Raw genomic sequence first — 25036 nt, 5'->3', positions numbered from 1 at the left:
GTCCCTCCAGATCACCTCACCAGAGTGCTGTAATTGATTAGATTTTGAAATGAGAGACTCACTGGCATGGATGCATGATACAACAGTGGAACGTTCTATTGGCTTTCACTTCTTGTCAATATTTGTTACAAAGTTTTTTGTTTAAGCTTAACAAGTCAGCTGGCTTCATTTATTTTTCTTCCTGTCCCTTTTGATTGGTCCTAAATACAAGCCTGTTACCTTGGAGATGGCTCTTGTTTCCATGGTGGTGTACAGGAAAGGCAGCGTTGGCCTTTATTAAGAAATCTCAGTTAGGAGGGTGAGTCAGAGTCTGTGACAACGTCTCACCTACCTCAGCTGCAGCCTTGAGACCAGAGCGCTGACTGGGTATAGTCAACTTTGGGTCGTCCTTTGTTTTTGGCAGTTACATGTTACAGCGCTACCCTCTGGCGGTATCACTCTGTACTGCATGCATGTTGAGTATGTTCCACACCGTGTCTTGACCAATGCAATGCTAATCTCATTTTCTTTGAAAGAATATATAGTAAGTTAATGACTACTCTACTACTACTACTACTACTACTATAAGATTACTCAAAAATTGAATCAATCAGATCAATCTGTAATCCTGTAATATCTAACAGTATGTCAGTAATACAATTTGAGTTGCGCTTTGCACATGCTTTCAGCAACTTACTTCACACGTATTTAATATCCTGAAGTATGAGAATCAAATCATTGAATTTGCTTTACAGCATCTTTAAAAAAATCCACACCAGAACACAAGTTCAATTCCAAATGTTGTTTATTAAACTATCATTTTTGGGTTGACAGACAAAAGAAAAACATTACAATTTGCCATTGAATAAGACAATATAGTAGTTTTTTACAGTTAGTATCAAACATTCTTCACTCTTAAGTAGTGTGACAGTGTGCATCTCTTATTCTTTGTCCTCCCCTTCATCCATCAAGTAAAATGAAAGAAATACAACAGAAACTTTTATCCTATCCACTCTCCATCTATCAAAACAATTACATCCATCACCAGATCTGATCATCCAATAAATACAAAAAACAAAATTATTTAATGGAGTTTTGAGTACATTAAACAAGACTTACAGTGAAAATGGTATTAGTTAGTTTATATACCCAGTGGAAAGGGACAGATACATGAGCAGTATGTCTGCTACTCGTGCAGACTAAGAAGGCCTCTGATAAGAGATCATGGTAACAAAGGCAAACGCAGTATGGTGCACATCAGACGCACGTGAACACAGATTCCTGGCTCACGCTAAAAATGACTTATTTCATCTGGGAAATCAGTGATCTGACCTGAGCAGAATGATCAAATCTGTGCTGAAGGTCCCAGGACTGCACCTAATGCCTAAAGAGAACCTGGTACAGCAAAAGCTCATTGTCAAGTGGTTTTCATGAAGGAAACAGTTCCGTCCACAAAGTCAGAACATGCATTCCTTTAGCCAATTCACTGCATAGGCAAAGTCCTGTAAATACAGAAAGTGCATGTCTGGGGTAAAACTACAACAATCAAAACAAGTGAGACCTTAACAGAAGCATATCAATAACAAAAAAATCTTTGTGACAGCATCCCTCCACCTAGTGTAACAGATTGATAGATGAAGTCTGAGGAGTCACAGTGGACCTTGTCAACAAGAGGCTGCTCAGTCAATGGGACAATCATACAGAAGCAGAAACTGAATGTTTAAAAGCTTCAAAAAGTGTTGATGTACAATCAGCTTTTAGAAGATCGGTACACCAGAAATGGTCAACCTTCAAGACAGGTCATGAACAATTGAAATGATGCCACAATGATCTGTGATGGTGACCACACTAACACAAGACACACCCTACGGCTTCTCAGCCACAGTGGCGGAGTGTAGAGCAAAGAGTGTGTGAACAGCTCTGTATTTCTGGTTGGGCCAGACAGACCTGTTAGTCTAGTACACTATTCAGTGATGGAACAGTATGACGTCACACCCAAAGTTACTAGTTTTACGCAGCCCTCTTGAGGAAGGTACTACTATAAAGATGAACTATTAACAGTTGAGGGTATAAATTAAGAGCCTCATCGTTCTAGAAAAGGTGTGATCAGTGTCTAGAAAGCTAACCCTTTAGTACCAATCACACATTGGCCCAAAGTCTAGAAAAAGACAAGTTAGCGACAAGATGAAAACATTTGCATGGTAAGCCAGAGGTTTATGGCTCAAATAGCATTTTCAATATTTTTGACTAGACTTAAGGAGGCCACTGTACATCCTAGTGCATATAAAACAACAATCAAACAACAACTATCCAGTCATATCTTGATTGTGTTGTATTGAGGTTCTTATTATTTACTGCAAAATGTATTGACTGACAACAGTGACAAGGACTTCTGTTGAGTTATCAAGCTAGGGGGAGAATGCCACAAGTGTTTGAATGAGGTGAGGTAAAGTCTATAGAAATGTAGCAATGAAAAGAAAAGGAGAGTTTCACCGTTGAGGAACAAGCCCATATTGTTTGAAACCTCCCAATTTCCTTGTGGTGAGTAACATCACAGGATATTGGGAGAGGGTGTCAGGAAGTGGGCGAGGGCTGGTCTAGGTCTTAGGTCTTCTTCTTCAGTTCCTCAAAGCGGCGTGACAGGTCGTCGAAGTCGATGTCGTCCGAGGTGGCGGTGTTCCCTCCGAAAGACGAAGTGGGGAGTGTGTCGGGGACAGAGGGAAGCTCAGGGAGGGCGTTGTTGTCATAGACATAAGGAGCAGGGCCAGGGTAGGTTGGGCCTGGCGAGGACAAGGACCAGAAGGAGGAGATGGGAAAATGAACAATGAGGAGAGAAAAGGTGGCCAGCAGATGTAACCTACTGTACGTACAACAGGTTATTCTGCAATAAGTTAAAAAAAATCCATTATTTAAGATTTACAACAAAACTAATGTGGAGACCTACCTAACACCTGGGAAGGATCAGAGGGTTTGATAGACAAGTCATCGATCTGAAACACGCACAAACGCACCCAAACACACATTAGCATCACTTTCCTCATTGACATCGGCAACATGCTTACCATTAAACATTAAAATGTACGAATGATAGTGGTATTAGTGCGAATATTTTGGTTGGACAGCTTGTGATTGTGTTATTAAGAGAAATTAGTCAGGAAAACCCATTCCTGAGGCAAACTTCTCAGGAACAAGCAGGCTGTCAGCAGTCTACAAAAGTAGGAAAACCTTGCTTTTACCACAGACTGAGATGCACATCCATCTGTAGCGTCAAGCAAATCCTTTCTACACACTTTGGTTCTCTAAAAGCTCAGCCGTGAGGACAGTTAGTAGTTGTTAGAAACGCATTAGAAACCAAGCCTGAGCAATTATAACCTCTGTTCTCTGATTCGAGATCTATGTTAGGAGAGCATCCAGCGGCAGAAGAGAAACACACAAGATCCATAAACTAGTATGAAGAGCTCTTCCCTGAGGGGTGACCTGTCCGCTGTCCATCTGCCTGCAGGGGTGGCGAGGGGGGAGGGGAGGGGGTGGTGGACATGGTCACTTACAGACTCGTAGGTGGGGGGGCAACTGGGTAGCTCGGGAGGTGGCCCTCCTCTCATGGGGGGCTGGAAGCTGTTGAATCCCTCATAGGTGCCAACAGGGCCGCTAAAGGGCTCCTGGACAGAGACATTTATCTATATATATAAATTCAACTAGGACACATTCAATTAAAGATGTTGACCAAAGGTATGAAATTCATAGTAAGATCAGTCTTACTGCTCCTTTCGGGGTGGGGTAGTTGAAGGCAGAGTGCATAGGCATGGGCATAGGCATGGGCATGGCCCCAGCGGTGAATCCTCCTCCTCCTCCACCTCCACCGCCACCTCCTCCTCCCCTGGGCTTCTTGTTGTCCGTGTCCACGTCTATCAGGTCTGCCTCCTCTCCTGGACACACCTCTGGCTGTAAGAGGGAAGGAGGATGGTGTTCAGGGCAGGGTTTTTCCTGCATAGAGAAAATGTTGGCGCGCGCCAAAGCCGTTTTCCCGAGTGCCTATGACATATCCGGAGCGCCTAAGGCAAAAGAAAGTCAGTGATGAAGAAAAAAGAAAAAAAAAGTGCAGTGCATGTCAGCGAATATGTTTTCAATAGTATGTTTCAAGTAGGCTACAGCCAAACCCTCGTTCTGTTTTGACCAATAGTAATCGAGTTGATAAGCATGTCTTCTTGTCTGATCAATACACAACTGTGAGGTGCGCGAATGGACAGAGCGGCCACTAAACTGTCGTTTCGCTGCGAGGGCCAGCCGACGTGCACGAATACACCTGTACAAATGCAAACAAAATTTCCAACGCAGCCTCCATTGGTATTCTTTTTCTGGAATGATAATATAAAGTATAGGCCTGAAGAAAATAAAAGGAAATTGCAAAACACCTGGAAATAAATACATTGATTAGAAAATATATATAAAGTTCTATGTGCTCTCTATAACTAATTTTGGAGCCGTCATCGCAATTCATCACTCGTGCACTGCATGTCCACGAATATGTTTAATAGTATTTAGTTCAGCCGAACCCTCGTTCTGTTTTGATCAATAGTTATCCTGTTGATAGAAAGATCGAGTGTGTCTTCTTGTCTGATCAAGACGCAACTGTGATGTGCGCGAACAATAGCTTGCTTCGATCAACTTGAATTTCATAATTTGTGTGTTCCATTTCTGGCCACTGGTTAGTTCTAGATTCTATTCATATACATTTCAGTAGTTTGCATATATATGTAAAGAGGTAAACCTCGATCATCTTTGAACCATACATGATAGCACCATGGGGCTTGGACTATTGTCAATCTATTAGTGTATCTATTTTAATCTAAAGTGGAAGCAAAATGATTTCCCTCAAGCATAGCCTCCATTATCTATGAAATGGTGAAAAAACGGTAACACCGTTTTTTTTTTTGAGCACCGAAGACCAATTTTGACCCAGGAAAAACCCTGGTTAAGGAGTGTCCCAACCTACTACTCATGTCCTCTCCGGGCCCCTCTTCCAATCCATTCCTTACCCCTCATCTCTGTCCTTACCGTGGCTAATGATGATAGCATTCACCTTGTTTATTATATAATTAGCTACTGTGGTTGTCATCATTACCAATCAGGCGTTCCCTCCATGGTACTCACTCTGACCATGGCGTCTGGCTCATAGGGCACATTGTAGTTCTTGGCAATCTCTATGAGGTAACGCTCAACCAGGATCTTAGGAGGGGCTTCCACGCTCAGCTTGTGCATAAGCTGAAACACACAGAAGGGCAACGACTTTTAGATATCCACAACTCCCCAAGTATCCAATTGAGGAGAACTTCTGGGGGAAATCCCCACCCTGTCATTGACTGTTCCTATCTGGTTTGTCCTGCACAGCTTGCCGTATTCTTTGCTGTATTTGGCACACAGCTGGTCAGACACCTGTGTGGGCAAAGGCACAGAGAGATCTGTTGAAGACACATCGGGAGGTAACTTTACATGTTACACAATGTGCATGGACAAAAGGCTGTACTAGAAAATCTGTTTTCATGAATACTAAACAGAGAGTCAAGTATTAATGTCTGAAGTACGGCCCTACAGCCGACCACATTACTAACACAGCCAACTAGGCCTGCATCTGGACAACTGTTGGCTGTATGATGTACGTAGACAGTGGTCACTTCTACTCACTATTTTGAGCTCTGAGACCTCAGACTGCAGACGTGGAGCGGCCCAGATGAGGGTGGAAACCGCTTCCTGTAGACCTGGGTCCAACTCCCTGGGAATCAAAAAAATAAACAATGAAAGAGTGTGAGTGAAGACACAAGAGGAAAAAGGGGAGAGGAAGGGCACAAGACATGGACAGAACCAGAAAGCAAGAGAGAAAGGTGAGATTAAAAAGATGGCAGCAGAAAGAAGGATAGACATGTTTACTATTGACACTTTGTACAGTCAGAATTCAAAACGGTCAACCTTACTAATCTGACCAGCAAACTAAGTCATTGACTGACTGTGGCTAAACAGGCCATCCAACTCACTTCATAGACTGGATGAGGCCGAAGCGAGCTAGCAGCAGGTCACAGTAGAGCTCCAGGATCTCCATGGCCTCCACCAGGTAGTCTTCTCTGATAATGTGTTCAACCCTGATCCTCGCCCGCTCATCCTTACCCGATGACAGGTAGTCTGCTATCTCCTTGCGTGCTTTCTGAGCTAGCTCAGCTACAGAGGAATAGACAAAACAGGTTATGATAAAATATTTGTAATGAAAGGGGTATAAATAGCCTATAGTCCGGAGAACCAGTTTGAGTGTGTGTAGTTTATAGCCTTACTTTTCTTTTTTTCCAGGAGTTTAAGACGATTGATAACGAGACGTAGATTGACACGCAGTCTTTCTGCTTTAAATCCTCCGCCTAACATGACGGACAGCGTTCTATGTGGACAGGCACAACAAAAATCAACTAATTTAGCCTACAGCCTTTGGAAACCTCACCCACTTCAATGAGTCAGCGTTCGTTATCATGTGAGAATGACCTCAACAGCAATTGGCCCGTCAATGCCCAGTTAGCCGTGTGGTATTTTATTTACCAAATGCAACTACCTACTAGCAAATTACAGTGAGAAGTCAATGAGACGAGATCAAAACACACCACCACCGGGACAAAGATTTTGCTAAATATATAGTTAGATCTTAATTTAGAAGTTAGTATCGTATGATAGATTGAGCCCAACAGTACGTTAGGTACTAAGGTTAGGGAGGACAAACGTTCTGCTCTCAATGTAATCACAACGGAGAGTTCCAAGCGTCAACAAATGCCAAACTGAACTTACTCCTCATTTAACATTGTGATAAAAAACACAATTGTGATATTTAATGTACAGTACGATGTACGCTGATATTATCAGTACATTTACTTTCGAAAACAGTAGTCAATTTTCGTTTGATGACTGAGTCGTTAGCGTAATTAGCCTCTGTTTAACAACATATACGATAGCGGTCTGTGATACATCCGTTTTCGATCGTTAAAATAATAAACATGCCTCACATATCGATGAACCTTTTATGATTTATTATGACATTATATTACTAGTAAACAATTCATGGGTACAATTGTCCTTATATACCTGTAGTTTTAAACCAGTGTAGCTCACTGTAATGCTGTACGCGACGCGGTTTAGAAAAACTTGTAATTCTACTGCTGTTTAGGAAGCCAAACGGCGACAGTAAAATCTCGGCACTCCCCTTACAAAAATCAAAATTCCCAGATGAGTTTTTCAATTGGTGAATCAACCTGTCACTCAAATTAGAGCCAATCCCTGTGTGAATACCATCCCGTATGTGGCACAGAGGTTTTCCCATTTTAAGAGGTCTGTAAATGGCTGAGAGCACTTTGAGCCATTGCCTACTAACCTGAACTTCAATGCCACAGCCTCAATTTGATGTCATTGTGTTCATGAAGGTCTCCTCTACAGGACTGTGAAAACCGCGAACATTTCCCAGCTGGGGGATTTTTTATAATCGAGCTTATGTCCTAGGAGTGCCCCTGTTTAAGAGCTACATTTTGAGTGCTAACAAACTCCCTATCGCTCTACCCAGCCAGTTAGCTTGCCACGAGCATTCCTCTCCCCGCTTCACTAACAAAATATGGACAGATGTGCCTTGTTTTCGCTCATTTAATCCGATCGCCCTTAAAATCGGTTAACATATAGTGGAAACGTACATCTACGAATCTGTGGTCTCAAATATACATAAAGATGAACATTTTTTTATTCCAGCGCGTTCAAACAGTCCCCTCAGTAAAGGTTGGCTAGCAACTTACAGCAGCAGCCTGGCCCAGACAGGTGGGGGGAGGGGCGCAAAGGGCACACTTAATAGTGGTATTTTGTTCCAACTCATTTTTTAGACAACTCATTCATTTGTAGCAGATAAACATCTAAAAACATTCGAGCTAGTAGGCCCGAAAACTAGGATTGATCCAATGCCTGTGTGAATACCGTCCCGAATGTGGCACTGGCGTTTTAACAGTTTAAGACGTCTGTAATTAGCCGAGTGGTCTTTACACCCTTGGCTACTAACCTGAACTTTAATGCCACAACCTTAACTTGATGTCAATCTGTTCAGAAAAATGTCCTCTACAGGACTGTGAAACCGCAAAAAATTTCCATTTGGGACATTTGAGTTATTTGAGTTTAAGTCCGATGAGTGCCTGCAACCATTCACTGCAACGCTTCATGGAACTCTACTCGGAATCTGAGCTTCAGGGACGCTTGTCAAAAAAAGACAACATTTGGCGTGTCAAGCATTTTAGAATTGTTAATGTGATGTGTTCCCTTCGTATTTAAGACAAAATACTTCACAAGCAAGAGGTTTGTTAATGTAACTGTATACATATCTCACTCATATTGGCTAATCAGCTAACATGTTAAAGTAGTTTACATCCAAAGTCGCTGTTGTAAAACTAGCCTCTTTTTCACAAACAGTTGATTAACGGAAGTAGCTTCGAGGTAAAATTCAAAACCTTTAAAAACGTCTACATTTAGCAAATATTGTTGATATTATTGTGCACACGTATTTTAATATCGTAAATATGTCATTTAATTCCATAATTTCACCAGGAATAACTAATAAAAACGTATTTCAGGAAAAACGCTCAAACGGGTTTGTCCTCCCTACTAAGGTAGTGACTACAGTAACTATCAAGCTAGCTAGGCTAGCAACTCGGCAAGTCAAGCAAGCTACAATCGATGCAACTAGCTGCGCATGTTTCTTTACCAGTAATAAACAAACACCGAGCAGGCAAACATCGGTGTGCTATCAAACTATGAAGACATACATAGCGTTAGCTGAATCAGCCATCTAGGCTAGGCGTAGGCTAGTAGCTACTAGCAAACTAAGCTAACGTTAGCTCATAAACAAAGCTGTTTGGAATCAGAGCGATTGAGCATTAACTACAAAATACTCCCGAAGAGGAACAAAACTATATTCCCAAATCAATACCTGTATTTGAAAATGTTTTCCCTTTAAGTTTAGTAACTGTATATTCATATTTTACCTGTTAAATCTTATTCACCGAGTAAAAAAGCAACTTGTTTGGTTGGTGCGTTCCTCTCTGCTTCACTTCCGCGATCTGTCATCCAAGTGTGACGTCGTAGGGAATTTTCAGAACTGGCTGGTTGGACTGGAACAGGGTTGTGCTACTCGACACTACTCTCAAAACCAACACTAGGGAGCGATGTTGAGTTATTGTACGTGTTCTCCAAGACATCTCCGTGTTCTGCAGAGCATAAAAGTCGGAGACACCTACACAAATCTTCCATCTACGTTTCCTTGTCATCACAGCTTAGCTCAAGCATGGCTTATATTTGTTCTCCAACCCCTGCCACATTCCAATAGGTCAAATAAGCAGGGGTCACGGTTCCCTTATGGTCCTCCTACCATAGACCGTTTTAATTTAGCACACTTTTACCTTAAGCAACTTGCAGTAGCGGCTCTACCACCAATTATCAATCCTTATAATATGTCAACTGAAACACCATCACCTTACAACTTTTTACTGACAATTCACGTTATCAAACACCCAACAACTTCATTCATTTTAAGATACCACTTTAATAAAATGGGACAAAACACATTTCACAGTTTGCTTGTCACTACACTTGGTGCCTTGTTGTGTCAGCAGTCTTATGAAGTTTGTCCCCATTGAGCATCATTAGCTTACATTTTGAACAGTACCCAAAAACCTATCACTGAGGCAGTGATCCTCAAGGTGCTTAGAAATTCATTGACAGCACTGAGACATCTACTGCAATTCAAACAAATCAGCCTGAAGTGAAAACAGAGTACTGTTAAAATAGAAACTATACCACAATGACAATTTCTATGTTGACAGTTTTGATACTGATTTGTTTGCATAACACACACATGTATATGTGTGTATGATTATCAACCACCAAGACTATCAACTAGTTAGGGGTCACATACTCAGTGTCAAGGTAAAAGTTTGTTCGAAATAACTACCATGGATTAATCATAAGTATCAGAAATATGATAAACACATTAGATAAGTAATACTAAAGTTTATTTACATATTACGGAAGGTAAGGATATACAATGGTTGAACCAGTTTAATGGCCTGTGTTATAAAAGACACCTTATTGGGAGAATGGTACATAATCATACACGGTGTCACCAGATAGGAATAATTCAAATGTATATAAAAGCTACTGGGATAGTGTAGTTTGTCACACAAATTCATACCTAGTATATAGAACAGCGTAAGCACTCAGCCAAAGCTAGGTTCTTTAACAGCACAATACTGTTTTCTTCACTTCCTAATTTTGAATAACAATCGCCCGAAAATAAAGCATTGTTTTCACTTTAGCATACATTTGTTGCAGCATCCAGTACAACATGTTAGGAACTCAAATCACTATTCTGACATATTACTTAATTTACACCATGTGCTAGTTTCACTTTCATTGAAAGCTGTGATATATTTTTTTTCTTTGAAGCTTTAATGCATCTTGCACTGATGAAAAATGGAAGGCCTAGATATGACAAAACCATAGTTTTATGAATCACACAGCACTGCACTTTTGTACATCTGACCAAGACCAGGGAACCTCAAGAAAACAAGTAGGTACACCTCAGTACATTCTTAATTATTTTTCTTTCAGGTCTTTTCATGAGCAGCACTGCCCTTACATGACAGAGACAGGTACATCAAGATACCCTCCCATCCTTCATCCTTGACATTAGAGCTGCTGAGTTGGTTCATCTGGACTCAAGGGGATGTCTCTACCGTCAGGGATGAAAAGCAGGTCTCCTGCAGGACTTTCAGTGACCAGGGAGCTCACCTCGGCCTGCACGGCTCCCTCGGGCTGTAGAGGGGATAGGACCTGCTCACCAACATCCAAGCTCAAAGAGTTTTGATTAGCCGACGACTCGATCAGAGGCACCGCACCTTCATCCAACTCACAAGTCATGGGAGGAGAGGGGGACATGAGCTCAGGCTGCAATGACGGTTCCTCCTTTGGCTCTCCCCCCGCTGAGCCTTCCATAGGGGCTGTCTCTGGAATATCCTGGGTATGGCTGACTGCCGGGAGCCCCAGCTCTGAAGTGTTATTGGCTGCTGTGTCGTCAATAAGAATGACGTCCTCTTCAGACCTGAGACTCATCTCCTGCACCACTGCCCCCCCTGCAGCAGATGGAACACAGTGGACCAAGGGCTCCACCAATGGGGGAAGTCTATTGGTGAAAACAAAGTGCTCCAATATTAGGTCTGGTTTTCAGTGAGGGAATGTGATGTTAAAATGTGTATTTTAGGATAAATGTTAACCTGTGCCCAGAGTGAGATAACTGGTCTTCCTCTACCACCCCTGCAACTTCCCTTTGTGAACTCACCGTAGGGCATCCATCCTATTGGTCTTCTGCATCTTTTGAATACGTGAACATTTTCTAAACAAAAGTTTTAAATGAAATCACGTCAAAGATGACATGTGATGACAAAGACGACAGGAACAACATTAGGAAACATTACAACAACACTACAATTATCGTAACAAGAAATGGCTCATTAAAAAAACAACTAAACACTATCCTCACAATTTAGCACAATGTCATTTGTTATTACTCATTAAAATCTCTGGATGATTAAAACTAAAAACACAGCAAAGAGAAACTGATTTCATACTTATCAAGTTCAGATGATTACATTTGAACTTGTGATCTCATGTGTATTGGCAGGAAGGTCTATTTAATAAAGTAAGATGAGAATATCCTTGTTCTGGTAATCCTACAACCTTTTTCACAGCTTCAGTGACTTCAAAATACCTTTCTTTTGGCTTGTTAATTAAACAATGTTTCCCAGTATCGATTAAGGCCACATTTGCATTTACACGGGTCTTTAAAATGTGCTTAATATGCATCCCAATTAACCCAGTGTAAAAATATATGTTAAAATCCATCTCAAAATTAATCATACCAGAAAACAATCTATCGGTCAGGGACTTGGAATTCTCACAGGTGCTTCATCAAATTCAGATTCCCGCACATGGCTATGAACATGAATTTAAGAGTCAAGACACTTACCCTTTCATGTGGTCTATATAAGAAAACGAGGAAGACGCATGGGCATTTTTATCCTCAATGACTTTGCAGACATGCTGAGGTCTGTTTGCTAAATGTTTACTCATGCGGTCACTTTCAGCTGCATCCACCCGGAGGTCACAGTTCAAACAGATGAGGGTTAAACTCCTTCAACACAGAAAGAGCATTGTTAATGTTCCCAGAATACTTTGAAATCTTTCAATCTTAACTATTTTACACAGTAGGCTAGTAAAGAAAGCACATACTTTAAGACAGGCGGAATTTTCCGACGATCCATCCTTTTAATTTTTTCAGCAGAGACATTACTATGAAACCTAAAAAGACAAGAGCATACACAAATTAAACGCAAAACCAAATATGTGAATGAGGACATCTTATTGCATTTTTCTTTTTACAATCTTTGATCGTCGACCATTACCGTATCATATGATTTCCAACAGATTTTGTGCAACTTGTCTGATACTTGCAGGCACCACAAGTTACAACAGAAGGATAATGCGAAAAGAAGTTGTCGATCACCGTTTCACATTCGATGCATGTGTGTTTTTCGCTTCCAATTCTAAAAGTTGGAGAAAATAAATGGTACAATTGACTCATGTTTTTGACAGGTGGCTTGTGGTTGAATACCCAGCTTGAAAAGATTCAAAAAAGATCAGCCAACCTTACTGACAGTGTAGCACTAACCTGAGGTTCCTCAAAACTTTGTTACGCTTCTTGGGCTGGCGTTCCTGCTTTTTGGTGGACTTCTCTTTCTGTTTAACAGATTTGGTCTTTGTTGCGTTGCCCTGAGATTTGGCATGTTTGGTGGCTTGTATATCTGGAACTACATTAATCATAGACTTGTTTGGAGTGCCAGGCGAAGTTGGAGTTGGCCCAGTAAGGGAGGCTCGAACAGTTACCTGAGGAAAGGGAGAATGTAAACACTTTAATAACAACATGTGGTTTCATATAGAGGAAGGGCTTTTACTCCAAGTGATCTGAAGTAGTGCACAGGTCAAACCTTGGTTCCAGGTGGAAGACCATCCAGGGCAGCCGGTTTCTTGAAGGTCTTATGAAAGTGCAACTTGTGATCTACCCTCTCCTTGTGGGTAAGGAAATTCAATCTGCATTTCCCACAACGGTGGATTCCTTTTCTCTGAATAATACAAAATAAAAACATAACAATTGAATATTTTTGAGTGAATAGTCATTCATTTGGAATTGTAAAAACAACTATGATGCCATAACAGTTTGATTTTCTTTAACTGTGAATTCAAGCATATACTAGGCCTTATTTCATTTCAATCTTACACGTCAAAGATTTCCAAGGCCCATGTAAACATACTGGGAGAAAAACAAACAAATAAAAAACAACCTTACACTGTACTTAAACTGTATGAGCATACACATTTTCTCACATTTCTGACCCTGGCTTGTGTTAACGGCTGGAGTTGATTCAGGAGAGCCCTGCTTTAAAGCAGGTGACAGGAAGCAAACATTGCTGTCAGCTTGTTAACAAGTTTACAGGCTGCATAGAGCAAGGTGTTCAGCACACAAACAGAGGCTGTTCCATGAAGCAAGTTTACCAAATAAGCCAGCCTTATGTCAGTTAGTCTGACTCATTTCAGGTTCATTCGGTTTCATAAAGCTAGCTCAACGTAGTTCGAACTCGGTTAGTATGGTAACTTATCCTTCGAAACTAGCCTGGTCCGGGTCAGGCTAATTGTCAGGCTTAGACCTTGTTCTTGCTTAACGTTCCTGTAACACTGACCCAACGGGAAAACGTTGATTTACCACAGACATTCTCATTTTCTTATTCTCATCAGTTCAATATGTAGGCTACATTTATAAAAATCAACTTAAATAGTAGGGATGCACCGATCCAACTTTTTCAGTCCCGATACCGATGCCTGGGCTTTGTGTATCTGTCGATACCCAATACCGATCCGATACAGTTGTTGAATTAATAATAAACTGTATACCTCCGACCTTATACCTTCCTTTCACCATGTGGAAAAGACTAAAGGCACCAGACTTTCCTAACTAAGACAAAATAAAAGGTGTCATCTACTGCATTCTTATTTATTTGTTATTTAAAAAACAATTGTGCATTAAAAATGCGAAAATAGGATGTAATCAAACGTAGGGCCTATTAAAATAAATAAAATGTAGCAGTAGAGACAAAATAGTGTATTGGTCAAACATACAATAGCAATCAAACAGCAACCAAACATTGTAAACATGTAAAAATATTTGAATTCTTATTTATTTGTTGTCCCTGGTGTGTAAACCATGGAAGTTTTTAGCTTGAAGCATTGCACTGTGTACAGCTTGTGCCCAACCAGTGGACAGAAACTTAAAAGCAACATGGAGCGAGCCAAAGAGTTGGCTGTGTAGAGATAGTTCACGCTTGCAACGCCAACTAGTTCGTCAGCTGTTTGCAATGTCTGCAAAGTAAATGTTTTGAGGGGTGGTGGTAGTACTGCAAAGTACAATAGTACCAATTTAATCAAGCACATCCAAAAGCACAATGCTAGGAGCACGCCGATTCCTGCAGGTCAACGACTCTACTATACTGTAGAATCTACAGTGTAGAACAAGTAGCGTAGCACATATTTGATCCTTCGAATGCGGGTCTCACAGCCTAACGTTGCATATGCGATTTCGAAAATTCCAACTGAATATTTTCCCATAGACAAAAACTATGCGACAAACGCTGTAGGCCTATGGCTTCAATATGTAGCCTACTAATGAGAAGGCTAACAAGTAACACTAGCATGCTAGTAGCATTGCTTCGAGTATTATGCTTGCTGTGGGCACCGTCGGAAATATTTAGAACTCACGCATCTAAAGGTTGCATGGATCGGCCAGTGGATCGGCTCCATTTTCCGATCCCCGTTCCAGCTATTTTGTCAATATCGGGGCCGATATCCGATCTTAGTATCGGATCGGTGCACCCCTATTAAATAGCCTACAACATTTAGCCTTATGCATTAAACAACGATGAACAATGCTTTGATATAGGCTACACACCATACCCGTTAATAGCTATGGTAGTTTGTGATTTCAAATGTTTAGTAAGTAAGTAAGTAAGACTTTATTTATATAGCACTTTTCATACAAGAATTGCAACTCAAAGTGCTTTACATAAAATCAACAAAAACAAAAATACAAGTGTTGATCTAACTAGCCGCACTCTATCTGCGGTCTCTCGAATCCGTCTTAGATCCGAGATGCCACTTGCAGTTTCTAGTTTAGGCATCAGGCATAGGCCTATCTCAATCCAAATTCTCAGAGTATAATTATCATAGCTATATAATTTTTAACAGTAATTGCAAAACGAACCCAAATCCATACCCTCCATTTCCCCGACACAAAAACTATGTTAAAAAGTTAGGCTACTGTATTGATTAGGTCAAAAAAGTCAATTTAGATGTGTTTAGAGGTTGTCTGTTTTTTGATCTATGAAGTAAAGGTCTAAAAAAGTCCTCGACCTACGTAGCCTATCGTTCATGGCGTGTCATTTTATTTTGATGAAGCGGTGGATGAGGAAGCCGTCATTGTACACGATTTAAAGGGAACGTTCTTTCTGGAAGAAGTCACGTGGCCGTGTGCATTGCTTTTGCCGTGGTGGATTGTACGATCCATGTTTTACCTCTTGGGCTGTTTAAGAATAGGGTGCACGCGCAATTAGCTTGACTACCTAAATCTGACTTGAATTAGTAAGAGTGTGTGTAGACTGGCATCCAGGATGTGTCAATAACATTGACGTGTACACGTAATTTGACACTTCCAAATTGAAAGGCCTCTCACCTGATGTTTCATATAATGCTGCATGTATATGTGACCACTTCGTAGAACTTTAAGGCAGAAAGGGCAGAGGAGATCTTTAGTGTTTTCATGCACACTACGGAAGTGTGTCTCCACCTCAGAAAAGAATGAGGACCTGTAGTTGCAGACCTGCGAGGAAAAACAAAATTTAAGTGTGACTGCTAAATATAGTACTACATCTCTCCATAATCACAGACTGTACTAAATGTACCAAACACCACAAGCAAGCCTTGTTAATGAACTCACCTGGCACATATAGGGCATCTCCCCAGGCTTGTGGTTGTCCTTCATGTGCTCCAATAGAACTTGCTCAGACTCAAAAGCCAGTTCACATATCTTGCAATTGGCTGAAAGAGGGGGAAAAAACTGATAATGTTCAAGACCAACCTGCTCAAAACATCCATACTGGACATTTTATTCTTTGGATGGCCCCCAAACTGTCTGTCTTTGCTAAACTCTTTCTTGTTGCTATGATAGTAAGTGTTATTATAGTGTTGTTCCCAGAAGGCTCAAGTCAACTCCCAAATATGCTGGGCACCCATGAACATAGAAATCATATTTCGATCAATGATGACGACATGCAGATTTTAGATTTAGATTTTAGACACACTCCCACAGACGTATCAAATATTTCCAATGTCCTACTTGAAGATTCAAATGGGCTGTGGGCGCTCTCAATGTGGCACTGCAGTTGGAATGGGGTAGTGTACTGCCGGTAGCAGTGTTGGCAGGTTGTGTGGCTTTCCCAGCTCTCGCTGTTCTGCTTCTCCAGCTCCAGGTGGTGCTTCATGTGGTTCATGAACCTGTGTGATGAGAGCCACAAAAACAGATGTATAGGTTAGGACATACAAATATGGTTGATTTTTACACAGAGCACTGTCAGGGTTTCAGGGAACATAATTCACGGATGTATAAATATAGCAATCATTTGGTAACGGTAAAATTGCATTTGCAATAACACACATGGAACAGGTCAACACATTAAACCATTAATTGGTGATGGGAAGCTTAGAAATGCCTCAAATACATGGCTAAAAAAAGTCCTTGATTAAGTTAGCAGAAAACCTTCAACTGTAACATCCATTATCTCTAGATTTTAAATTTTGTATTGAACCACAGCCCAACATAATTTAAATAACTTCCCAACTGTGCATGACCTGTGTTCTCACCAAAGCGGCACCTCAGATCCCAAAGGTTTATAAAAAAGATAAATTAATGCCCATTCTCTGTACACCTCGCTTTCTAAGCATGCATAATGGTCATTATAATACCAGCAATTACACAAAGCCTTTTGTTTTGCTTAATGATGTAGTGCTCCATGGTTATTGCAAGCCTTCCTACCTCTACCTGCCACTGCTGACCTGACAAGGCAGGTCCCATTTTTCAGCTGACACATTCTGCTACCTCAGCTCCCCTAATAGGGAATGTTATGCGGACGAACTGTGACCTCTGCTGCCAGACTCTGGTTGCAGCACAAACGCGTCTTCTCATTAAAAGGAGCTTACAGAGGCTGTTCTTGCAACAGTCTGAAGTGAAGTTATTTAATCAAAGGAGTGATTCTTACACTGTCCAAACTACCAACCATTTGTCATCTCCTGCCCCTAGTGGGAATATGGGCTGATACAGTCATCAATCTGAGGGAAATATCTGGATAAGCTTGGAGTGTTTCAGATCTCTCTTGCTGTATTATTTAATCACTACTAATCTCAGCAAATACACACAGATAGGAATTTCTGTCAATGTAAATATTGTGAACAAAAATTATGTAAGTGGGAACCAAATCCTTGTTGAATCTAAACTACAATCATCTACTACCAATGACAACCATATTACAAATACAAAAGTGTAAGGTATTTTCAAACCATTACAGGAATGCCTAAAATGAATAGCATGCATCAACAGTAAAACAGTTGGACATTTTCTGTTGTACCTGACGTTGTTTTTAAGTACTTTTAAACAGCTCTGGCATTTGAAGGTAGTGTTAGTCTTCATCCCCTGTTTGTTCTTGTCTCCCTCGTGTCTGCCATAGTAAAAGTCTTTAACAAGCATGATGCGCTTGCTTGAAACTTGGCAAGGAAATTGAAAGAGATGCACCAGGTGAGGACAGCAGCTCTGAAATGAGACATTTCAAATGTTTCAAAAGTATGCAAAGCATGATCCGAATCATTTAGCTGGACATGGAGCAGAATGATAGATATGGGTTTTAAAAACAATTAAAAGAATCATCACCTTCATATGAGAATTCAAAATATCTTGGCTGAAGAACACATGTCTACATTTTGGACACGGTTTCCTGAAGACCTCATTTGGCTCAACAGCATTGGTAGACCCTGCAAAATGAGAACATCAATAAATACTATACAAAGGATGCGTTAGCAGTACTTCAGACTAGCGCTGCAACTAACGATTATTTTAATCGATTAATCTGCCGATTATTTTTTTGATTAATCGATGAATCAGATTTTTTTTTTTTTTACGCATTAATTTCCAACCCTCTATTTGAAAGCAGAACTGACAGTGCAAATTCACAGTGCAAAAATCTTCAGAATGTGCACAAACAGGCTAACAATTTTGGAAAGGTTATTAATATAAGCGTGGATTTAATGCTATTTTCCAAGATGAGCAATTTATTTGAGTTTTGTTTAAAACTTAATTGAAAGGTTGTGGAAGTAGGCCAGACTTCATTAGAATCATGTGGTGTATATCTAAGATTTTTTTGACACAATTTTTTTATAATTTTTTATTTGCAAGGATTAAGCTATTTTCAAAGATTAGTGATTTTTTATCATTTTATTTGAAACTTAATTGAAAAAGTAAAGGTTGTGGAAGTATACCAGACATTGTTAAGATACTTTGGTGTCTGTTTGAGGTTTTATATTCCAATTTTTTTTTATACAAAGTCATTTTTCAAAATGGTATGGGTTGTTTTCACCCGGTCCCTAACGCGATGCTGCAAAGTAGCGTCTTCCGAATGTCGAATATGAAACTATCTTCACCTCGGTCAATTAACACACTGTTTCAATATATTTAGTGTGAAGTGCTCCCACACTTTGGATGACTTGGGTCGTACTGATTTCTCTGCCTCCGCAATATGTTTCAGAACAACTCCTCTCTCTCACCAACCGTCTCTGGAGGAGGGAATCCCTCTCTTTCTTCCATTTTTTCTCCCGTTGGGAGTTTTTCTGGGAGTTTTTCCTTGTCTTCCTTGAGGGTTTAGGTTGGTTGAGGGGCAGTTCTATGGGCGCATGTGAAGCCCTCTGTGACATGCTTGCGTGTAAAAAGGGCTATACAAATACATTTGATTTAATATTCGCGCGACACAACCAATCGATAATGAAATTCGTTGCCAATGCTTTTAATAATCGATTTGAATCGATTCGTTGTTGCAGCCCTACTTCAGACTAATATTTGGTGATATCTAAATTCTGCATGTGATGAAATCTAATTTGAAATATTGCGATGGATGACGACATTGGGGCGAGGGGGGTTAGCAGTCATCTTTTGTACTTTTTTTTAATGACTATTCATAAACTTCAAATTTTAGCCCATTCACAACCCATCGTCCCTTACCCACCCAGTCTTTTCTTTCATACAGTCTGCTTACTAGTTATAGTGAAGTAGCCTAAAAATGGCTTTGGCAAACTTGGGTATATAATAAACTAAAAAACCATCTGGCAGTACTTTGGGTTTTGGCCAAATAAAAGAGGACACTCAAGACACACTTCTGAAGTGGCGAGCAGGCCTTGAAGTTTATGTAATCCGTGCAAAATATGGACAAACAGCACATCTTCATGACCATTTGCATGTACACCATCCCATAGAACATGCTATATTATCATCACATGCATTTGGCCTTAGCAAAATAGCTAGCTGTGCCTACATTAAAACAAGCTTTAACTGGGCAGTTTAGTGTAGGGCTGGTTAATAACGCAATCTCATTTTAACGCGACAAAAAAAAGTGCAGTTAACGCCAGGCTAGCAAACACCCACTCCCCAAGGAGAGTGAGTCGAAACATACATTTTGGTGAACTTGGTGACAAGACTATCAAAACAGCAACTTACCAGTGACGTCAATCTTGGGTCTTTTAACTGTGCTCTCACTTTGATCTAGAGGTGAGATTCTTTTGAATACATTGTCTATTTAAAGAGAGGGAGAAACAAGTCAGTGTGCTGTAAATTGGGAAAATATCTGATTTTCAGCACAGTATCATAGCAATAAACCACACAAGGTCATATAAGGCTTTACCCTTGTTGCTGCTTTGAGCTTTGATAAGTCCTGACAGTATCTGGACAGGTTGGGACAGTTGTCTGGATGACTGAGCTGTCTGTGAGAACGCAACAGGACTCTGTACATTGGACAGGGTCACTACATTATTGCTGATCTGTTGCACTTGAGGCCTGTGGATTACCCCAGGTGTGGGATTGCTTGGAGTTAGCTGATGCATAAAGTGCTGTTGATTTGCTGCAATCAGAAAAATCCAAAATCACCATCTGTACTCAACACTGAAGACTACAGGAGATGAATAGCATACTTATGATCAATGACAGTGTTTCCCATACAGACTAATTCAAGACAGTGTGCCAGAGAATCAACACCGGCCGCCACATATTCCCCCGGTCTGACATGGAACACCCCCACCCAGTCAGACACGGGGCGACACCCCCCACACACAAACTGCTCTCTAGTCTGTGGGAAACACTGATAATTCCATCTGTGACTGGTGTTTCAGTCTGAATCTTGTCATGGCTGTGTTGACATTATACAGATTCTTAGTTTTACCTGAAACTATTGTGAAGGATGTTCCAGGGGGATACTGTTTCCCAAGCGACGTGATAAAAGTTGAGCTGTTCTGTGGGGAGCTCACAATGTAACCCTATAAAATAATTATGTTTATTTGTTATTATCCAACAATGCAAAGTTACTGTCATTATATAAAATAAACTTTCATACATTTTGACACTGAAAACACAAAAGCCTACGGATAAGTGGCAATAGAGCATAGCTACCTGGTTGTTGATGAAAATAGGCTGTGCAACTGATGACACAGTCCCATTTCCAGGAAGTATGATGGACTGTGGAGTACACTGTCCTGGCCCCAGTTGGTATTGAGGAGTTAGAGATTGGACATTTGAAGTCTGTGTCAAAGTTATTGTATTTGCTTCAAGACGTCCAACTGTGCCAGTTTGCACTGGTACTGTCTTGATATTCTTTTGGTGGTTTGCTTTTAAAAGAAAGCACAGATAAACCATGTTAAGGCTTAAATAATATGTGTAAGGGATAATGCCCGACTAGGTGTACATTATTATATTAGGACTCCGCGGAAGTCCATTATCGGGTGATAATGTACACCTCGAAGGGCATTATCCTGCTTATACCATGGTAATTTTTACAAACATTAATTTATGTTTCATGCATTTTGCAATAGAAATCCAATGTTTTTCAACGTTAGCCAACTTTTATATTTCTAGTCTGCTCCGCTCATTGAACACCGGCTTTCCTTTGCTTTGGCTGAGCTATTAGCCCAAAAGCTAACGTTATGCTAGCTAGATTTAAAGGCAATACCATTGTGTACGGTTAACAAACAGTAAATATAATTTTACAGTATGTTTGACAAGAAGACTATCTAGCTGGCCAGCTTTGTCATTGTCCCCAAATCAATGTCAACATTTTCACAAACTAAGTAGCTCTAGCCATAGTCTAGTACAGTAGTAGCTACTAGTCTGGGCTACGGCCGCAGCCTCTGTAGCGAGTGGAATAGCAAATGGATGTGAGATTATCGCATCAAAATTGACATATTCTCCAAACAGTAATTATAATAAATTCACAGTATGTTTAACAACAAGATACTAGCCGGCCATGTCACTGTCCCCAAATCTAATAATGATTTTTACGAATAAAATAATACTAGTACTAGGCTATGGCCGATAGCTACTTTGTTTGTGAAAACCTTCGTCCATTATTATCAGGCGATGTTGTACAACTCGTCGGGCATTATCCCTTACATAAACAATTGTTCAGTACATACTTTGACTTAAGTTGCTGGTGGATTTTGATGAATTTAACTCCCCAATAAAAATTGGTTCGTCATCGTCGTCATCCACCAAGTTAATTTTTGGAACCTGTATTTGCCATGGCTCTAACTCCTCCTCTTCACATTCCATAAACAGTTCAGACATTGTCAATCTAAAATGTCAGGAAAGAAATTATGTTAAAGCAAGCAAGAATTCTTTGACAATCCGGTTTTTGTTACGAAACAAGAATAGGGTATTCGCTTCACTTAATCTGTTCTTTAGCAGCTCAGTAATGACTAAGAGGTACTATAGTACTGTAGCAGTCTCGCTGGACAACAACTATAACGTTACATGTTTAGGCTAACTTGTTACTAATTGTTAGGTAATCGAGCTATCTTAATACTCTGGCCATGAATACATTTTACAGCATAAGATTATTAGCTAGCACGTGATACATTTTAATGTAACGTTTTAAATCAGTTAACAGTAACTGATTGCTGCAGTATGCAGCAACACCAGGCTAACTATTTACAGTACAGCGAGTCGGCTATGCTAATGTGTATACAGTGACAGTATGTTGCAACCTGGATTATACATTCTGTGGCATAAAGTTTAATTAGCTACGCTAGGCTACGAAGCTAATAAAAACACCGATGCATGCAGCTAGCTCTGTACTTATGCCTACAGTTTTATGACTCCAGATTATATATTTAGATAATGTTACACTATTGTTTGGGTAGGCTAGCAAGCCTCACTGCTATGCAGTCAATACATTGCCTGCTTCGTTGATTGGCCAGTCCAGGTAGTTACTAGTCACACTGCTCACTAACTAGCAAGCTACATTACTTAGCCATTTACGTGCACATACATGGCTGCATATTCAAAAAAATATTCCAAGACAACCAAATATATGGATACTTTCCCAACGAACACATAAAATACAAGTTGTCGATGTTTGGGTCTGGCACCACCCAGTACTGTAGTAGTGTTAGCTAGCATAAGCTGGTGAAAAAGCTGACCAGCTAAGCTAGAAGGTCTAGCCTGGCGATATAAGATAGCTAACTAACAACGACGCTAAAGCGAGAACTTGGGAGACCAAGCAAGCTCCATAGCACAATATATATTCAGCTGCACTATCATATGACCAACCAATGAGGCACTTTAACAAAGCAGAATAATACTATTAATAGCAGTCACCAATGGTGTTTCAACCAGATACTGTAGCTGCATCCCAATATTAATACCATTTTGCTAGCAAGCTAGGCTAGCTGCCCCTTCTCCTCGTTGGATTGGTTATGGCGTCGGAAGCTAGGAGGCACATAGCATCCCGAACCGGTGTTTTTACTTCATTTTTCCCTATTAATGTGGTTTCATAATTGGCCTGATGCGAAAATCAATGGTCGGTAAACTCAACACGTGTGGGTGAATGCATAAAGAGCTTACCTTTAAATTGATTTATGTTACTCGACAACACATGCTACTGCCTACAACACAACGGCGGAGAAAGACCATCTATTGAAATCGTAAGGGTTGCTGGGAAATTGGGTTTCCCCCTCCCCCCAAAATGATGTCCATATTCATCAGCATTGCTGGTGTATTCCAGGGTACAGCATCATAGAGTTTGTAAAATTATCAAGGTACTGTCTGCAGCCCTAATGTGTCTAGGGTTGTATGTTTTATGCGCGAGCCTCGCGTGCATAACTCTAAAACTAATAATAACAGTTAGCCTACAGAAACAAACATATTGTTTCCCATGACCAAATTCTCAATCCATCGGCCTTGTTGCTACGTAGGGCTACCACCTAACATTTCTTTTCGACACTAAACCTAAACGATTTCTGCTAATCATCTTTGCAGAACTCGTTTTATTATCTCTCTGATTATGATAGGAATCTCTGTGAATGGGATTTTAGGAGTGTTTAACACGATTATCTCGCGAACCGGACACTCCCCTCCCCCCCCCCCCCCCCCCCCCCGCCCGCCCTACATAAAGTAGGCACCATAGACTTGTACACAAGTAGACACAGCCAGGCTTGTCTTTCAAGATGGCGTCCCCAATCATTTCTATGAAAAGTGCTGAATGCATAGAGTTAATAGGTGCGTTCGACATAGACTGCGGCTGCATGAAACGACCGGCGAGGGTAGCCGCTTGCAGTCGGGGGGGAGTTGAAAACGGCTCTGTGAAGTCGGACATTCCAGCTTCTCGTGGTTTGCTGCGTTGATGTCAGTCATGGCCGATCAAGCGCTGTTTGCTTACTTTACTTTATCTATAATTTAACTTGGTCTTTCTGTTAGTGAAGAGGCTGACTAAAACCTTTTCTTCAACATATTTTTAATTCAATTAAACTTTTTTAAGCGTTGGCGAAACTGAAGGTTTCCGAATATTCCAAAACACGTGTCAAAGTTTTCGTGTGTGAGTCTGGCCAATCATGAAATTGCTGTGTCGTCACTTGAACCCGTGCAGTTGCTCTTGAGAAAATGCGCTCGGCTACACAGCCGGCAGTTCTCGAATCGATCTCACGGTACTTTGATGGCGACGTCACAGTGACGTGTCCTCGGCGCCGTCTCAAGTCGGACAAAAAGTCTAACCAGAATGCACTTTTTCAAGTCAGCCGCCTGCAGCCGGCTGCGGCGCCGCATGAAGTCGGGTCATGTCGAACGCACCTAATATAACTAGAGTAAGCTACTTTTGTCTTCCAAGATGGCGTCCCCATTCATTTCTATGAAAAGTGCTCAGTGGCGCAGTGAGGCAAACGAGATCGCGAGACCGGACGCGGCCATCTTTCTACTTCCGTGTCTTCCTGTCTAACTTTAAACAGTGGCTCTTTTTTTCCCTAGCTCCGAGAGCTCATGTAAATCGGCTATCGGCCAATGTGAACTTTTGTGCTCGTGCCCTGTTAGTATCCGCCAGCACATTTGCAGGCAACTTTCATTTACTAAGCAAATAAATGGATTGCTAGTTTACCCATTTCGGATTGGTTTCAAATTTGGCAAAAATCGGGAAAAATTGTTCTATGAAAAAGCTAGTAGTATGAGCCAGGTTCGAGAATCAAACAAAAATTATTGGGGGAGATAGTTTTGTAAATGTTGAATGGAGTTAATAGAATAAAAACGACCGGAAGAGTCGGAAACCTAACC

At 40.8% G+C, this 25036-nt stretch overlaps 2 protein-coding genes across 4 annotated transcripts; both read right to left on the bottom strand.

Moving 5' to 3' along the window:
• Nucleotides 1-766: 766 nt before the first annotated feature.
• ist1 (IST1 factor associated with ESCRT-III) lies at nucleotides 767-9128 on the bottom strand. Of its 3 annotated transcripts, none has more exons than XM_047042150.1 (10): nucleotides 9021-9128; nucleotides 6300-6400; nucleotides 6009-6189; nucleotides 5662-5749; nucleotides 5329-5412; nucleotides 5131-5241; nucleotides 3739-3921; nucleotides 3528-3656; nucleotides 2924-2969; nucleotides 767-2759 (listed from the first exon to the last, which is right to left on the bottom strand). In XM_047042150.1, the coding sequence occupies exons 2-10, from the start codon at nucleotides 6385-6387 to the stop codon at nucleotides 2584-2586; spliced, it is 1086 nt and encodes a 361-aa protein (XP_046898106.1). In that variant the 5' UTR covers nucleotides 6388-6400; nucleotides 9021-9128; the 3' UTR covers nucleotides 767-2583. The 3 variants fall into 3 exon arrangements, with proteins under 3 accessions (XP_046898106.1, XP_046898108.1, XP_046898107.1); XM_047042152.1 differs by having other exon boundaries at nucleotides 2924-2930; XM_047042151.1 differs by having other exon boundaries at nucleotides 3528-3638.
• A 437-nt stretch (nucleotides 9129-9565) lies between these two features.
• On the bottom strand, nucleotides 9566-23544 carry znf280d (zinc finger protein 280D). Its single transcript, XM_047042405.1, has 18 exons — nucleotides 23342-23544; nucleotides 21913-22070; nucleotides 20894-21108; nucleotides 20667-20760; nucleotides 20133-20348; nucleotides 19949-20023; nucleotides 18116-18216; nucleotides 17817-17998; nucleotides 16532-16689; nucleotides 16133-16233; nucleotides 15869-16015; nucleotides 13077-13211; nucleotides 12761-12975; nucleotides 12495-12635; nucleotides 12322-12390; nucleotides 12059-12223; nucleotides 11372-11425; nucleotides 9566-11215 (listed from the first exon to the last, which is right to left on the bottom strand). Exons 2-18 carry the CDS (start codon nucleotides 22061-22063, stop codon nucleotides 10723-10725), a joined length of 2712 nt encoding a protein of 903 aa, XP_046898361.1. The 5' UTR covers nucleotides 22064-22070; nucleotides 23342-23544; the 3' UTR covers nucleotides 9566-10722.
• Between the last annotated feature and the right edge of the window lie 1492 nt (nucleotides 23545-25036).

The sequence above is a fragment of the Hypomesus transpacificus genome, chromosome 19, assembly GCF_021917145.1.
Source record: "Hypomesus transpacificus isolate Combined female chromosome 19, fHypTra1, whole genome shotgun sequence".
NCBI classification, from domain to species: Eukaryota; Metazoa; Chordata; class Actinopteri; order Osmeriformes; family Osmeridae; genus Hypomesus; species Hypomesus transpacificus.
Note: the sequence above shows the minus strand (reverse complement) of the source record. Positions and strands in the feature narration are given on the sequence as shown.

What these genes read in the sequence shown, in the direction of transcription:
- ist1 (XM_047042150.1), bottom strand. Translation starts at nt 6,387, where the DNA reads ATGTTAGGCGGAGGATTTAAAGCAGAAAGACTGCGTGTCAATCTACGT. An exon ending in GGCCTCATCCAGTCTATGAA is followed by an intron (nt 5,750 to 6,008) that starts GTGAGTTGGATG and finishes TTTGATTCCCAG; the next exon opens with GGAGTTGGACCCAGGTCTAC. An exon ending in TGATCCTTCCCAGGTGTTAG is followed by an intron (nt 2,760 to 2,923) that starts GTAGGTCTCCAC and finishes TGTCCTCGCCAG; the next exon opens with GCCCAACCTACCCTGGCCCT.
- znf280d (XM_047042405.1), bottom strand. Translation starts at nt 22,063, where the DNA reads ATGTCTGAACTGTTTATGGAATGTGAAGAGGAGGAGTTAGAGCCATGG. An exon ending in CACCAGCAACTTAAGTCAAA is followed by an intron (nt 21,109 to 21,912) that starts GTATGTACTGAA and finishes TTCTTTTAAAAG; the next exon opens with CAAACCACCAAAAGAATATC. An exon ending in AGATGCCCTATATGTGCCAG is followed by an intron (nt 16,016 to 16,132) that starts GTGAGTTCATTA and finishes TTTTCCTCGCAG; the next exon opens with GTCTGCAACTACAGGTCCTC.